The 17717-nt window shown below is 38.6% G+C and overlaps 4 protein-coding genes across 5 annotated transcripts in view; 3 read left to right on the top strand and 1 right to left on the bottom strand.

The window, feature by feature from the left end:
• Positions 1-8920, top strand: part of LOC308091362 (CD81 antigen-like) — a 156576-nt gene extending 147656 nt beyond the window's left edge. Inside the window, exon 9 of one of the 2 annotated variants that reach the window (XR_013933703.1) lies at positions 8846-8920. The gene's annotated coding sequence lies outside the window, so the exon portion shown is untranslated. The remainder of the gene's footprint in view (positions 1-8845) is intronic. The other variant, XR_013933704.1, reaches the window with a different exon arrangement.
• LOC308091352 (E3 ubiquitin-protein ligase TRIM35-like) overlaps positions 1-17717 on the bottom strand; it is a 194697-nt gene that overhangs the window by 106153 nt on the left and 70827 nt on the right. The gene's annotated exons all lie outside the window — the stretch shown is intronic.
• Positions 507-13755, top strand: fkbp7 (FKBP prolyl isomerase 7). Its single transcript, XM_080436926.1, has 4 exons — positions 507-782; positions 3751-3902; positions 8524-8654; positions 12125-13755. The coding sequence occupies exons 1-4, from the start codon at positions 586-588 to the stop codon at positions 12284-12286; spliced, it is 642 nt and encodes a 213-aa protein (XP_080293052.1). The 5' UTR covers positions 507-585; the 3' UTR covers positions 12287-13755.
• saal1 (serum amyloid A-like 1) overlaps positions 15536-17717 on the top strand; it is a 57492-nt gene continuing 55310 nt past the window's right edge. The window contains exon 1 of the mRNA XM_080436903.1: positions 15536-15590. Coding sequence (XP_080293029.1) covers positions 15587-15590 — 4 coding nt within the window. The 5' untranslated portion in view covers positions 15536-15586. The remainder of the gene's footprint in view (positions 15591-17717) is intronic.

Below are 17717 nucleotides of genomic sequence, written 5' to 3' on the forward strand. Positions count from 1 at the left end.
AAGCCTCGAATCAAGCCATCACGAGATGACATGAATCATGACCATAAAACGTTTTTTTCTGTGATTTTATTTTATTTTATATTTAATTATATGATATACTATATTTAATAAATACCCTTTGTTTTGCCGTTTTCAAAAAAATAATAATCACAGAATCAAACGTTTATGGTCATGATTCATGTCATGTCATGATGGCTTGATTCGAGGCTTAAATTAATAGATATAAATATTTTTGGAAATGTCAATGGAAAAATGCATTGAGTTTTTTCTTCCGGCACCAAAAAAAACAGGAAGTGGGCGGGAACTGCGACGCTCTATAGCAGTTCCAACCATGGGAACTACCTTAATGAGATAGACAGAGCATTTCCGCATTCCATTCTTACGTACGAAGGGAGTCAACGCCAGTGTCGTCACTCTCATATTAGATCACGCTGGTATGCTTGTTTCTCGCAGGATGTGGCAACCCACTGACTGGTCTTAAAGAGACAGGAGTTTTGCCACGAAGACAAACCTCTCCTTGTTGTTAGACCTACAGTTAGGTTGTTCACTTCTTCATCCATCAATACTTCTACTAATACTTCTACCATGACCTGCTGGCTGTGCGCGTGTGTGTGTCTGTGTGTGTTTATGCTTGTGCACGCTGCTGCTGCAGACACGCAAGACGAGGTGAAGATAGAAGTCGTTTTTTTACCAGAAGAATGTGAACAGAAGAGTAAGAGAGGAGATCTGATGAATGTTCATTATGATGGATATCTGGTCAATGGAACCCAGTTCTACTGCAGGTAAACATACCTATATCTATATAATATATATACATACATCTACATCTACCTAGCTATATCTATATCTATCTGTACCTACTACCTATCTAGTCTTAGATCAAGACTGTCGTAGATGTATTTTTACCGAGTCTGACTTTTATTTTCATCTCTACGAGAGTCTTAGCTCCACCCCCCCCCAGTTTGCCCTGAAATGCCACCAGTAAAGCCCGTATTTCTCCAAACACGTACAAATGCAGAATTTAAGGTGCATACCCGCTTGCTCCAAATGTTATGTAGGTGTACGGTGTGTTTGTGTAATGTGTTAGTCCATATTTTACTATTAAGAAGTGTTTTAATCCCGTTTGTGGCCGATTCTGTCGGAAGTTCCCAATGGGTGGTAGTGACGTGGCGCATCCGGTGAAAGATGGAATTACATTCAATGTAAACGAGGGCGGGAAATTGGCGTTCGACCACAGACGGGATTAAAACACGTCTTTATTGAAAAAATATGGACTAATACATTACACAAACACCCCGTACACCTAGTTAATATTTGGGGCAAGCGGGTAAGTACCATATATTCTGTATTTGTACATGTTTGGAGAAATACGGGCTTTACTGGTGATATTCAAGGGCAAACTGGGGGGTGGAGCTAAGACTCAAAATCGATAAAATACATCTGCCGAGAGTCTGGATCTAAGGCTAGTTCACTATGATGGTTATCTGCTCAATGGAACAGTTCTACTGCAGGTAAGATCTATATCTATATCTATATCTATCTGTACCTACTACTACCTATCTATAGTATCTATCTGATGAATGTTCACTATGGAGAGCTGGTCAATGGAACTCAGTTCTACTGCAAGTAAATATACCTGTATCTATATCTATACTATATATAAATATATTTATATATATATGAACCTACTACCTACCTATAGTATATACCTATATCATCTATATCTCTCTATATATATCTATATATCTATACACCTATATCTGTATGCTATCTATATATCTATATCTATATATTTATATTCCTATATCTATATAATATAATATCTATCTATATCTACACATCTATATCTGTATGCTATCTATATCTATATATCTATATCTATATAATATAATTTCTATCTATATCTACACATCTATATCCATATATCTATAGTATCTTATCTAATGAATGCATTATGACGGAGAGCTGGTTCTACTGTAGGTCTTAGGAATTTAAATAAAATTATTGTTTTATATGTGACAATGAATGAAAGATAATGAATATGTGTGTTGTGCAGACTATCATTAGTCTGCACACCATTACTACTGTACTATCATTACAGTATCATGCATTACTGTACTATCATTACAGTATTATTACAGTAGGCTAGTATTACTACTGTACTTATCTTTGGTATCTGCAGCCCCCCCCCCCCAGGCCTTAACGAGGCTCCTGGGCTGACCTTTGACCTCTGACCTGGGGCTACGGTCACTGGAATGTGTGTGAAGTGTGAAGAATTCAGCTCATTGACACTGAATGATTCATTTAAGCCTTTCTTTATCCTGGAAAAGATAGTTTAAAGCAGGGGTCTTCAGCGTTTTCAGGCCAAGGACTAAAATTGTGTTTCAGATAAACTTTTGCTGCTCCTTTTCCCCTCTATAACTCTTTGCCAAAAATAGCCGATCTGCAAGCTCACAACGCCTCGCAGCGCGAGGCGTTGTGAGCTTGTAGATCTGCTATTGTTGGCTTATGTTCTCCTCAGGAAAAGGGATGCTAGGGTTCAAGTGGTTAATGTAAAAAATAAATAAATCATATCACACAAAGATTTGGCGGACCCCCTGTATTAACTCTGAGGACCCCCTAGGGGTCCCAGACCCCCTGTTGAAGACCCCTGGTTTAAAGACACGGCCACACCCGCACTTTTGTTCTACCTATAGGGGGTGGAATCTGCCAATGCTTTTCCAATGGGACTGGCGTGGTTTTTTGATGGTCTCATCTTTCCGTGTGTCGCGCATGATGCGCTCTATATGCCTGCTGGCAGTGGTGAAAAAAGTACTCAAATGTTTTACTTAAGTAAAAGTATCAGTACTGCAATGTAGAAGTACTCTGTTACGAGTAAGAGTCCGGAATTAAAAATGTACTTGAGTAAAAGTACAAAAGTATTGGTATCAAAATGTACTTAAAGTACCAAAAGTAAAAGTACAAAAATGTTTGAAAATAGCGGCTCTACAAGCTCACAAGGCGTCGCATCGCGACGCGTTGTGAGCTTGTAGAGCCGCTATTTTCAAATAGCCTATGTATAAAATGGGGCTGAAGTGGTTAATGTATGTTTTATAATGTAATCATTTATATCTGCAAAGTAACTAGTAACTAAAGTTTAGTAAAAGTAAAAGTACAATATTTGCCTCTGAGATGTAATGGAGTAGAAGTAAAAGTATAGACAATGGGAAATACTCCAGTAAAGTAAAAGTACCTCACAATTGTACTTAAGTACAGTACTTGAGTAAATGCACTTAGTTACTTTACACCACTGCCTGCTGGTACATGCCATACCATACTGTCTCTAAAACATCACTAAAGGGACAGTTCACCCCCAAAATGACTTTTTTCCTATCCATTAGTCACCCCATGGAGACTTGAATTCATGGATATTTTTTTGTTTTTGTCTCATTCCTAAGACAATCATTTGATGACCAGCAGCCGTTCCGGTAGGAGACACAAAGAGTCTCCTTTGTGTCTCCTGCCGGAACCGCTGCCTATACCGGTCCGCTGGTCATCAAATTATTGGCTTAGGATTGTGACAAAAACGAAAAGAAAAAAAAGAACTATCCCTTTAATTGTGTATGGATTTTATTATTATTATTATTATTATTATATTGTATTCCAGCCGTTCAGACAGACAGGGTCATCCCCAGTGGTTCGTGGTGGGTGTGTGGTCATCATGTTTGATGAACGTTTTAATGATTTCTAATGATTTACATTGTGTTCCAGTCGTTCAGACAGACAGGGACATCCCCAGTGGTTCGTGCTGGGGGTGGGGCAGGTGATCAAAGGGTTGGATCTAGGAATGGTTGACATGTGTCCTGGAGAGAAGAGGAAGATCACCGTCCCCCCGGCACTGGGCTTTGGAGTGAAAGGAAAAGGTAAACAACACACCTTTAGTTTAAAGGAAAAGGTAAACAACACACCTTTAGTTTAAAGGAAAAGGTAAACAACACACCTTTTAGTTTAAAGGAAAAGGTAAACAAACACACATTTAAATTGGTTCATTTGCTTGTTTTTCTCAATTTGCAGCATATCATTTGTCAAGCAAATAATACTGCTTAAAAGGTAGAGGAAGTGATGCTCCATAGCAACGATTACTATCACAATATAGAGCTATTTAACACTGTTACTGAACACACTTTATTACTATCAGAAATTTTAACAAAAACCTTTATGTTTTTAATCAAAACAGATAACTTACCCTACCTTTAAACACAAGTTGCACTTTCTCCATTTACAGCCTGTACATATACATACACGTTCAGATTTCAAATTTAAAGTACTGACCCCATGGCCACGAATGTTACAATTCTACTCGGGCCCGCATAAGTACCCGTATCTTCCGTATTGTTCAACAAAAAGCATTTTAATCCGATCGGTGGCCATTTTCTCCGAATTTTCTCCATATGCTTTCAACTACGCCGCAACCCTATCGGTTGGGAGGTGTACTGCACTCTGATACATTATAACTCTATGACAAAATGGCCGCCGATCGGATTAAAATGCTTTTTATTGAACAATACGGAAGATATGAAGTTATCGTATGTGTAATCTTCTCTACAGTGTCAACAGAAAAGAGGTTTTGAATGTCTGTGTCTTCTTCCAGGGCTTCCACACTGCAGTGCACCTTAGTGTACCTTATGCACCTCATCTCCCTGTGTACCTTATGCAGCTCCTCGTCTCCCTGTGTACCTTAAGCAGCTCCTCGTCTCCCTGCAGCATGTGACTGTGAGCATGTCAAAGTTCTGAGGTTTCTGTTCCATTTCCTTCTGTTGGAATTCGGTTACATACTGTATTAAAGGGGTATTTCACCTGTTGTGTGCAGTGCATCCCACATGGTTTTTAAGTTGCTTGAGGAAAAAAGAAAACAGTAATTGAAAAATGTCAGTCTCCTCTCCTCACGCATTAGGACAATATCAGTCACTAGAAGCAGGGACGTGTGTTTTCAATTAATCTAACAGATAAAGGTAGGGTAAGTGATTTTCTTTGGTCAAAATAAGTGTTAAATCACTCTGTATTCTGATAGTTGCTATAGAGTGTTTGTTCAGTAACAGGGGTCTCCATGTCTATCCAGCTCTTTATTAAATAGAAAATGCATTTTCAGGTCAGGATACCAATTTTCTGGATCTGTCAGGATACAGATTAATCAAGTGAAATTGGAAGTGATGACACAAAGAAATGAGCCGAACAAATTGGAACTGGAACACTATAAAAAATTAAGCTGATAAATGGATACTCTCTCCTGATTGGCTGAAATGTTGTCACCTACCTGAAAATGTATTTTCTGTTTATTAAAGAGCTGGAGAGACATGGAGAGCCCTGTTACTGAACAAACACTCTATCGCAATGATTACTATCAGAATGTAGTGCTTTAACCTTTTAATACAAAACGTTTTGTTTTAAGCCAAAAGTCATCACTTACCCTACCTTTTAAATGGAGTTTGAAGTTTCAATGGGTTTATGGGGGGCGTGTCCGATCAAATGAATATCAAATATCTAAATATTGAATCAAGCAACTTAAAAACTGTCTGGGGTTCAAACACAAAAGCCAGAGTAGACGTTAACATTACCCCAGAAGTGTTTTAAAGTGAAATATCCCTTTAAGTAAAAGCTCAAATGCATTTACGTACTGTATTAACTCTGTATTAACTCTGTATTAACTCTGTATTAACTCTGCTCTGTACTAACTCTGTACTAAAAGGCATAGAATGCAACGTTGCCCTGTGTTTACGTAACAAAACACTACATACCTTATTTATTTTTTTACCCATTTTGCCCCTCTATAACAGCAGTTATCATCATTGTCCTCTATTACAGCAGTCATCAGTCACTACAGTAGTGTGGTGGTGTTTGCCTATAGTACTGTAGTGGCTGATGTCTGCTGCTATAGGGGGAAATGATGGGTTAAAAGAAAATCTGTATTTATTGTTTTGTTAATCAAACACACATACTATGCCTTTAACTCTTTATTAACTCTTTTACTTTTGACCTCTCTAAAGACCTTTTAACCTCTTTTCAAACTGACATGCCTGTTTTGGACATCCTGCCATTGTAGCTGAAAATGTTCCAAAACTAAGTTTTTAACATCATTTTGACTAATGCGTTTGTTACAGCAGTGGTCTGGTGGGACACCTAGGGGTTGATTAGAGGTACTGCATGAAGATCAACTCTTCTAACAGTTCAACCGTAGAACAGGTCTACATAAATTAAGGATTACGGATTGACGCTTTAATCATAGGAATAACTTCAACTATTATTGGTCAGACTTAGGTCAGACGTTCTGCATTAATTAATTAATTTAATTCATTTATTCATTCAGCTTTAAAGGGATACTTCACTTTCACATAAAATAAACATTTAAAAAATATATTAAAAATAAATGAAAAAAGTAATGGAAAATTCATGGCCCCCTCACGCATTAGAGTGTCCTACTAATGTGTGAGGGGGCCTTTATTTTGCCATAACTTCTTTAATTTTTTTTAAATATTTTTTTTTTAATGTTTATTTTATGTGAAAGTGAAGTATCCCTTTAAGTTCATTCTGTCAGCAGTGAAGACAGGGAAAAGCATCAGTAGTTTGGAAGAGACACGCTGCTTTGCAGAGTTTTTCCAATTTCCAGTACTTTTACTTCCACTACATCTCAGAGGCAAATATTGTACTTTTACTCCACTACATTTATTTGAAAACTTTAGTCACTAGTTACTTTGCAGATTTAGATTATTATCACAAAACTTACACTAACCACTTCAACCCTAGATTTCGGGCCATTTGAAAATTGCAGATCTACAAGCTCTACAATGCGTCGCGATGCAACGCATTGTAGATCTTGTAGATCTGCTATTTTCGAAAGATTGTTATGCACTTTATACATTTGAAAACTTGCGAAATGGGACCCTCTGCATAATGAGTACTTTCTACTTTTGGTACTTTAAGTACATGTCGATACCAATACTTTGGTGCTTTTACTTTTACTTACATTTTTAATTCCGGACTTATTCGTAACAGAGTATTTCTACATTGCAGTATTGATACTTTTACTTACAGTGAAACATTTGAATGCTTTTTCCACCACTGCTACTTACTGCTGGCTGTAGTGTAGTGTAGTGTAGTGTAGTATAGTATAGTATAGTATAGTATAGTATAGTATAGTATAGTATAGTATAGTATAGTATAGTATAGTGTAACTATTACTTAACTACTACTAATTAATAATAATACTATATATTAATTATTATTATTATTAATTAATTATTATACTATATATTAATAATACTACTAATTAACTACTACTTAAGTGAAACATTTGAATACTTTTTCCACCACTGCTACTTACTGCTGGCTGTAGTGTAGTGTAGTGTAGTGTAGTGTAGTGTAGTGTAGTGTACAGGTAGTGTAGTAGTGTAGTGTAGTGTAGTGTAGTGTAGTGTAGTGTAGTGTAGTGTACAGGTAGTGTAGTAGTGTAGTGTAGTGTAGTGTACAGGTAGTGTAGTAGTGTAGTGTAGTGTAGTGTAGTGTAGTGTAGTGTACAGGTAGTGTAGTAGTGTAGTGTAGTGTAGTGTAGTGTACAGGTAGTGTAGTAGTGTAGTGTAGTGTAGTGTAGTGTAGTGTAGTGTAGTGTACAGGTAGTGTAGTAGTGTAGTGTAGTGTAGTGTAGTGTAGTGTAGTGTAGTGTACAGGTAGTGTAGTAGTGTAGTAGTGTAGTAGTGTAGTGTAGTAGTGTAGTAGTGTAGTGTAGTAGTGTAGTAGTGTAGTGTAGTGTAGTGTAGTGTAGTGTAGTGTAGTGTAGTGTAGTGTAGTGTAGTGTAGTGTAGTGTAGTGTAGTGTAACTATGCTTTAGTGAGTCTCCACTTGTCACAGAGGTATGAAATGACTTTTGTCAGTCCATGTTTTATTTGTATTTATTTTCCCGGCTCGGGAGCACATCAGCCGGTCTACTGGAGTGTGCAGATACCTTTTACAAAGACAAAGTGATGAAGACATTTTGATGATGAATTTATTTATTGTTCTGGACAAAATTGTTAGCATTTATATTTCTTTCAGAGTCACCACAACCTGACATACTCTAAATACTATGATATAAACGTTTTTTTCTTCATAATTCCATATTTAAAATGATACTTTGTCACATGATGAATAGTAATAGTAGTAGTAGTATAGCTGACAGAAAGCTTTTCAGGAACTAACCTTTACATAGCCTTGACGACTATGTAAACTTATTCAAAGGTTAAAATGTCATTTAGATTGCATGTTATTTAGACAGATGCCAGGTTTACCTGGTGTCCTATCGTTTCAACGTACAGATTATTATTTTGATAGTATATTATTTAGACTGATGCTTGCTTGGTTTACCTGTGATCCTAGTTTACTGAGACACTACACGGTCTCTCTACTTTCTATGTATGTGTTTACCTTGTTTACTGTCACTCTGGATAAAGCGTGTCGTGATACATATTTCTACATCCAGTGGTCACATTGATCTTTGTTCTGATTGGCTGACAGATCCACAGGTCCCTCCCAACGCCACGCTGCTGTTTGAGGTGGAGCTGTACTCCGTGTCCAGAGGACCCAGAAGTATGGAGGCTTTTAGACAGATCGACCTGGATGATGACCGAGTCCTCACACAGACTGAGGTACCGCACGCACGCACGCACACACACACACACACACACACACACACACACAGACACACACACACACACACACACACACACACACACACACACACACACAGACACACACACACACACACACACACACACACACACACACACACACACACACACACACACACACACACACACACACACACACACACACACAGTGGTGGAAAAAGTACTCAAATTCTTTACTTAAGTAAAAGTACCAATACTGCAATATAAAAATACTCTGTTACAAGTAAAAGTCCAGAATTAAAAATTTACTTTAGTAAAAGTACAAAAGTATTGGCATCAAAATGTACTTAAAGTACCAAAAGTAAAAGTACTAAATATTTGAAAATAGCCGATCTACAAGCTCTTGTGAGCTTGTAGATCTGCTATTTTCAAATAGCCTAGGTTTAAAATAGGTTTAAAGTGGTTAATGTATGATTCATTATATCATAGTTTATATCTGAAAAGTAACTAGTAACTAAAGTTTTCAAGTAAATGTAGTGGAGTAAAAGTACAATATTTGCCTCTGAGATGTAGTGGAGTAGTAGTAAAAGTATTGGAAATTGGAAATACTCAAGTAAAGTACAAATACCTCAGAATTGTACTTAAGTACAGTACTTAAGTAAATGTACTTCGTTACTTTCCACCACTGCACGCACGCACGCACACACACACACACACACACACACACACACACACACACACACACACACACACACACACACACACACACACACACACACACACACACACACACACACACACACTGCATACCATTATTTTATTTGTTTTTTTAATGTATTCTTTATTAGTCAAAGATGTAAACATACAGAGGGAATGACATTAGAGAGGCTGTCTTCTACCCTGAGCCATCCCAGAGCATAGACTGTATAAAATGAATGGACAGCGTCACACCCCTAGACTCTACAGACGGTAAATAAAGCCCATTGTTCAGCTGTGTGCAATCCGCCATCTTTAATATCGCGTCATATCCTGCAGAATGACACCAGACCATTATTGGTTGGGTAGCTTGTCAATCAAAAGCGGGGGGGGGGCGGGGAATGAATGCTATTTGTTGTGTAGCTTGTCAATCAAATCATCCCGCCCCTCGTAGAGCATAACCTACTTTATCGTCAATTTTAAAATAAATGGGACCATAGTTTACCAAAACGCATTATCATGATGATTGAAAGGAGACTTTAAACTAGCGACTGGAAGCATTTAGTATTTATGACATCTTTAAGGTAAGAAAATCTAGTCTAAACTAAAAACCCATCCGCTTGGGTTAAAATAAATTCTTTCTGACACCAGCAGGGCTAAAACAGCGAAACTACAGGCCATTCATATGAACTGTCTCTTCCGTATTGGCGTCAATGTAAAAATCTCAGGCTGGCCCCAGACTAAACCCTGTCCCTGTCTTCTACCCTGAGCCATCCCAGACTAAACTTAACCCTGTCTTCTACCCTGAGTCATCCCAGACTAAACCCTGTCCCTGTCTTCTACCCTGAGTCATCCCAGACTAAACTTAACCCTGTCTTCTACCCTGAGCCATCCCAGACTAAACCCTGTCCCTGTCTTCTACCCTGAGTCATCCCAGACTAAACTTAACCCTGTCTTCTACCCTGAGTCATCCCAGACTAAACCCTGTCCCTGTCTTCTACCCTGAGCCATCCCAGACTAAACTTAACCCTGTCTTCTACCCTGAGTCATCCCAGACTAAACCCTGTCCCGGTCTTCTACCCTGAGTCATCCCAGACTAAACCCTGTCCCGGTCTTCTACCCTGAGTCATCCCAGACTAAACTTAACCCTGTCTTCTACCCTGAGTCATCCCAGACTAAACTTAACCCTGTCTTCTACCCTGAGTCATCCCAGACTAAACTTAACCCTGTCTTCTACCCTGAGTCATCCCAGACTAAACTTAACCCTGTCTTCTACCCTGAGTCATCCCAGACTAAACTTAACCCTGTCTTCTACCCTGAGTCATCCCAGACTAAACTTAACCCTGTCTTCTACCCTGAGTCATCCCAGACTAAACCCTGTCCCTGTCTTCTACCCCGAGTCATCCCAGACTAAACTTAACCCTGTCTTCTACCCTGAGTCATCCCAGACTAAACCCTGTCCCTGTCTTCTTCCCTGAGTCATCCCAGACTAAACCCTGTCCCTGTCTTCTTCCCTGAGTCATCCCAGACTAAACTTAACCCGTTCTTCTACCCTGAGCCATCCCAGACTAAACCCTGTCCCTGTCTTCTACCCTGAGCCATCCCAGACTAAACCCTGTCCCTGTCTTCTACCCTGAGTCATCCCAGACTAAACCCTGTCCCTGTCTTCTACCCTGAGTCATCCCAGACTAAACTTAACCCTGTCTTCTACCCTGAGCCATCCCAGACTAAACCCTGTCCCTGTCTTCTACCCTGAGCCATCCCAGACTAAACCCTGTCCCTGTCTTCTACCCTGAGTCATCCCAGACTAAACCCTGTCCCTGTCTTCTACCCTGAGCCATCCCAGACTAAACCCTGTCCCAGTCTTCTACCCTGAGTCATCCCAGACTAAACTTAACCCTGTCTTCTACCCTGAGTCATCCCAGACTAAACTTAACCCTGTCTTCTACCCTGAGTCATCCCAGACTAAACTTAACCCAGTCTTCTACCCTGAGTCATCCCAGACTAAACTTAACCCTGTCTTCTACCCTGAGTCATCCCAGACTAAACTTAACCCAGTCTTCTACCCTGAGTCATCCCAGACTAAACTTAACCCTGTCTTCTACCCTGATCCATCCCAGACTAAACTTAACCCAGTCTTCTACCCTGAGTCATCCCAGACTAAACTTAACCCAGTCTTCTACCCTGAGTCATCCCAGACTAAACTTAACCCAGTCTTCTACCCTGAGTCATCCCAGACTAAACTTAACCCTGTCTTCTACCCTGATCCATCCCAGACTAAACTTAACCCAGTCTTCTACCTTGAGCCATCCCAGACTAGCACAGTGAGTTATAGTACTAGGTGGGTCGTGGACTTGAGGCAGAGTAGTAGCCGTATTGTCTTTTGTTTTTCAGGTGAAACGATACTTAAAGGGATATTTCACTTTCACATAAAATAAACATTAAAAAAATATATTTTAAAAAAATGAAAGAAGTTATGGCAAAATAAAGGCCCCCTCACACATTAGTAGGACACTCTAATGCGTGAGGGGGCCATGAATTTTCCATTACTTTTTTCATTTATTTTTAATATATTTTTTAAATGTTTCCCCCCGCCGAAAGTGAAGTATCCCTTTAAAACTGGAGTATGAGAAATAAAACGGGTTGTTTAATTTTTTCTGTGTCAGGTCAAACAGTATCTAAAACAAGAGTATTTTAATGTGTTTCAGGTCAAACCGTATCTAAAACAGGTGTATTTTAATGTGTTTAAGGTCAAACAGTATCTAAAACAAGAGTATTTTAATGTGTTTCAGGTCAAACAGTATCTACAACAGGAGTATGAGAAAGGAGGAGATCCGCGTGACGAGCCGTTCTACCTGAAGGTCATGGCGGACATCTTCCGTAAGAGCGACCACGACAATGACGGAACCATTTCTGCAAAGGAGTACAACGTCTACGAACACGATGAACTCTAGGGTCAACATAATACAACGTTTACCAACACGATGAACTGTAGGGTTTAAATAATACAACGTTTACCAACATGATGAACTGTAGGGTCAACATAATACAACGTTTACCAACATGATGAACTGTAGGGTCAACATAATACAACGTTTACCAACACGATGAACTGTAGGGTCAACATAATACAACGTTTACCAACACGATGAACTGTAGGGTCAACATAATACAACGTCTACCAACACAACGAACTGTAGGGTTTAAATAATACAACGTTTACCAACACGATGAACTGTAGGGTTTAAATAATACGTTTACCAGCATGATGAACTGTAGGGTTTAAATAATACAACGTTTACCAACATGATGAACTGTAGGGTTTAAATAATACAACGTTTACCAGCATGATGAACTGTAGGGTTTAAATAATACAACGTTTACCAACATGATGAACTGTAGGGTTTAAATAATACAGCGTTTACCAACACGATGAACTGTAGGGTCAAAATAATACAACGTCTACAAACACGACGAACCGTAGGGTCAAAATAATAATAATAATAATAATAATAATAATCACTTTTTGGTGGACATTTCAAAAAAGATAAACGCAGTTTGTACTTTTTCCACATGTTGTGTAAAAATGTACATGTCATTTTGAACAACAACAACAACAAAAACATAGTTATTTGAAGTGATTATATTGTCTACAGTATCATATTTTTATAAAGAGTTTGTATTTAACATCAGTGCACTGTTCCCTTGGCACACCACCGCAGATCACTTTGTAATTTTGTTTTTAATACTTTTTTTTTTTTTATTCATTGAAGAATATTTCTGTCATTATTGTTGAGGAAAACACCACTAAAATTTGTTTCCCTATGTGGCTCAATACTGCCTCCCTCTGGGGAAAGTGAGTACAGCATCACAGAATCACCTTTATTGTCACATCACAGGTTTACAGGTGTAAATAAAATAGCAGATCTACAAGCTCACAATGCGTCGCGATCGCGACGCATTGTGAGCTTGTAGATCGGCTATTTTTATTGTCACATCACAGGTGTAAAACAGTTCGTGAAATGTGGTTTTGTGCAACAAGCTCCATTGTTTGTTTAAACTGTTTAAAGCTCATTTTGCTGGGGACCCCGTGGAAACCCCCCAAGGACCCCTGAGAGTTCCCGGACCACACTTTGAGAACCAACATGGACCCTGTGTCATAACGGCCCAGCGGATCTACAAACTCACCCCAACATCGCATTGTGAGCTTGTAGATCGGATATTTTTGCCATTTGTTTTTCCGCCCATGATGATGAGCATGGCCAGAATGTAGCTCCATGAACCAAGTGGAATGTTTGATCTAAACATTGACATTATTATAGACATTAAAGGGGTAGTTCACCCCCCAAATAACTTTTTTTCTATTGATTACTCACCCCATGGAGCCTTGAATTCATGGATATTTATTTGTTTTTGTCGCATTCCTTCCTTTATTATTTGATTATAATAAATTTAGCCCCATTGATTCCGGTAGGAGACACAAATGCATTTGTGTCTCCTACCGGAATCAATGGGGACACATTTATTATAATCAAATTATTGGCTTAGGAATGTGACAAAAACAAAAAATTATCTATGAATTCAAGGCTCCAGATGGTCAGTAATCAATAGAAAAAAAGTTATTTTGGGGGTGAACTACCCCTTTAAATGAATGGATTGATTATGATGTATGATCTTAGACTGCAACAGTTCTAAACCCGACCCTGTGATTATTATTATTGTTCTGATAAAACCACTGTTTTATGGTGTATTGATTTACAATAAAATAATATTATGAATAATTTACAATGATCCTGTCAAACACGTCTATGAAGCTTTCTATGAAAAAGTGTAATCTGAAACACAATTTTATACAATGAATGTGTAGTGGGGGGTCCCTTCTTCATCTCTGTCTCGGCTAAGGGGTCCCTGCTTCATCTCTCTCTCTGCTAAGGGGTCCCTGCTTCATCTCTCTCTCAGCTAAGGGGGTCCCTGCTTCATCAATCTCTCAGCTAAGGGGTCCCTGCTTCATCTGTCTATAGTAATAGTAATATAGTAATATAGTAATAGTAATATAAGTTCTAGATTGTAGATCTGCTATTAAGAAAGCTCATATTCTTAGTTTCTCTTCTTCGACACTCGAATGACAAAAACAGGGACACCGGCTCCGTGTCGCCCTCTGGTGGTTTTTCATTACTATTTAAAATGCATTACAAAGGTTGATAATAGCGCCCTCCTGTGGTTGATAAGTGAATGGGTGTCGTTCTCGGCTTTATAATAATAACTGGTGTTTTTATTATTGTAGATGTTAGGCAATTATTTAGCCTTAGATAAAGACTCTCGTAGATGTATTTGATCAATTTTGACATCTTTTTTTTTAATCTCCACGAGAGCTCCACCCCAGTTTGCCCTGGAATGTCACCAGTAAAGCCTGTATTTCGCCAAACATTTTCAAATGCAAAATATAAGGTGCTTAACCGCTTGCCCCAAATATTAACTAGGTGTACGGTGTGTTTGTGTAATGTATTAGTCCATATTCTTCAATAAAGAAGTGTTTTAATCCCGTCTGTGGCCGATTCTGTCGGAAGTTCCCAATGGGCGGTAGTAACGGGGCGCATCAGGCAATAGCCGGAATTACACTCAAAGTAAATAGGAAGTAAACGAGGAGGAATGGCGTTCGGCCACAGACGGGATTAAAACACTGATTTATATAAACATATGGACTAATACATTACACAAACACTCCGGACACCTATTTAACATTTGGGCCAAGCGGGTAAGCACCTTATATTTTGCATTTGTACATGTTTGAAGAAATACAGGCTTTACTGGTGACATTTTAGGGCATTCTGGTGGGGTGGCCGCTAACACTCTCGTAGATATACAAAAAAAAGTCAAAATCGATAAAAAAAATAAATAAATTATTGTAGATAAAGGCAATTATTGAACATAAATGTTGGATTATTATTGAAATAAAGAACAGTTTTTACTTTGGAGAATCTGCACCAGGATGTCAAAGGCGAGAGCTCTCTTGGCCACTTCCGGCTGAGGGTTTTTCAAAATAATACAAATCACTTGCTGCGTCAAGACAAAAACAATGCGACGCCAACAACCCGGAAACCCAAAGTTCCACCTGGCGACCTGTAGGGGGCAGCAGCGTTCACAATGAACGTGTTCGTCACAACCATAGTAGAAGACATCACCGCGCATGCGCAGCCAGTCCCAAGGTCTGCACGTTAGCAGCAGTTTGTTGTGTTTCTTCTTCGTTCATCATAATGGGTGAGTTTATACATTCATAACTTCGTTAATGTGTTAATTCATAAAGGTTTAAGTTTATAGTCATTATTATTGTTTAGTTTGATCTTCATTCATCATTATGGGTGAGTTTATTCATTCATAGCCTCGATCTCCAGACTTTTATTGTTCATTCATTACTTCATTATGATGTTTGGCTGGATGTTTAGGTTTTTGCAGTGGTGTAAAGTAACTAAGTACATTTACTTAAGTACTGTACTTAAGTACAATTTTGAGGTATTTGTACTTTACTTGAGTATTTCCAATTTCCAATACTTTTACTTCTACTCCACTACATCTCAGAGGCAAATATTGTACTTTTACTACACTACAATTATTTGGAAACTTTAGTTACTAGTTACTTTTCAGATATAAATTATGATATAATGAAACGTACATTAACCACTTTAACCCTATTTTATACCTAGGCTATTTGAAAATAGCCGATCTACAAGCTCACAACGCGTCGCGTTGCGACGCGTTGTGAGCTTGTAGATCTGCTATTTTCAAATATTTTGTACTTTTACTTTTGGTACTTTAAGTACATTTTGATGCCAATACTTTTGTACTTTTACTCAAGTAATTTTTGAATTCTGGACTTTTACTTGTAAAAGAGTATTTTTATATTGCAGTATTGGTACTTTTACTTAAGTAAAGAATTTGAGTACTTTTTCCACCACTGCAATCTTTTGAAAATAGCAGATCTACTAGCCTTAGATCAAGACTCTCTCGTCTATGTATTTGATCGATTTTTGACATGTTTATCTCTACGAGAGTCTTAGCTACCACCACCCCCCCTAGTTTGCCGTGGAATGTCAGCTCCAAAGCCCTAGTTTCTCCAAACATGTACTAATGCAAAAAATATAAGGCGCTTACCCGCTTGCCCCAGATGTTAACTAGGTGTCCGGAGTAATATCGCAATGTGTTAGTCCATATTTCTCAATAAATAAGTGTTTTAAATCCCGTCTGTGGCCGAACGCCATCTCCCCCCCCTCGTTTACTTCCTGTTTACATTGAGTGTAATTCTGGCTTTCACCTGATGCGCCCCGTCACTACCGCCCATTGAGAACTTCTGACAGACGGGATTAAAACATTATGGACATATGGACTAATACAGGGGTCTTCAACGTTTTCAAGGACCCCCTAGCTGAGAGAGAGATGAAGCAGGGACCCCTACTCTATATTGTATACAATTGTGTTTCAGATTAAAGTTTTTTTTTTTACTTAGTCTACTGTTTTTTCCCTCTACACCTATTAGTCTAGGACCTGGCTAAGATATGTATGCACTTCATTTAGGAGAGAATATCTCAACTGTTCTTGGCTAATATGACCCCAGGGAACAACTTAGGAACTTTTACTAATTCTCTATCCGGGACGAAATACCCGAAAATGACCACGCCATTTTTTAAATGACCATAACCGAAGCACTATTTCCAACATGGTAAACCGTTGGAGCTACAGATTTACTGAGTTGCTCAAAATGTTCAGAATACTTATGTTTAGGGAAACATAGTAAAGTGTAACATTTCTAATTTGATATTTTATGACGGAACAGCCAGGGCTTACAGTCTGGATTACAGTCCAGGGGCATAGGGATTTCTTTGTGCTAACCCTAACCCTAAAAGCGCTGCAATTGTCCCAGATGTAACCCAGGGCATGCTCTAATGATTTAGCAAGGGTGCCCGAGCCAGCAACCTTCAGGGCCATCATAGTGGCCAAATCCAATATGGCCGCCACCTGAAGTCTATGGCTATAACGTTTGAACCACATGAGCTACGAATGCAAACTTGGTATCTAAATCATGTTTTTTTGACAATTAGAAACATGTTTGAATGCTTATCTTTATGATTTAATCTATCTAGAGGACACTAATTTGATTATCACAAACATGGCCACTATGTTATGAAACAACCAATGTATATTACAATGTAATGTTATTGAAACAATAGAATGATTTAAGAGTAGAACTCATTCCTGATGATATACAGCTACAGCTAGTACAGTATGTGCAACAATGCTCAGCATAAAATGTAATACTATATAGTATTACTATATACTGACCATCTTAACTCTTTCACTGCCAGACTTATTTCAGAATGTGTTGTCCCATTG

This window comes from Gymnoscopelus braueri, assembly GCF_963280865.1.
Source record: "Gymnoscopelus braueri genome assembly, chromosome: 9".
In the NCBI taxonomy this organism is placed as follows: domain Eukaryota; kingdom Metazoa; phylum Chordata; class Actinopteri; order Myctophiformes; family Myctophidae; genus Gymnoscopelus; species Gymnoscopelus braueri.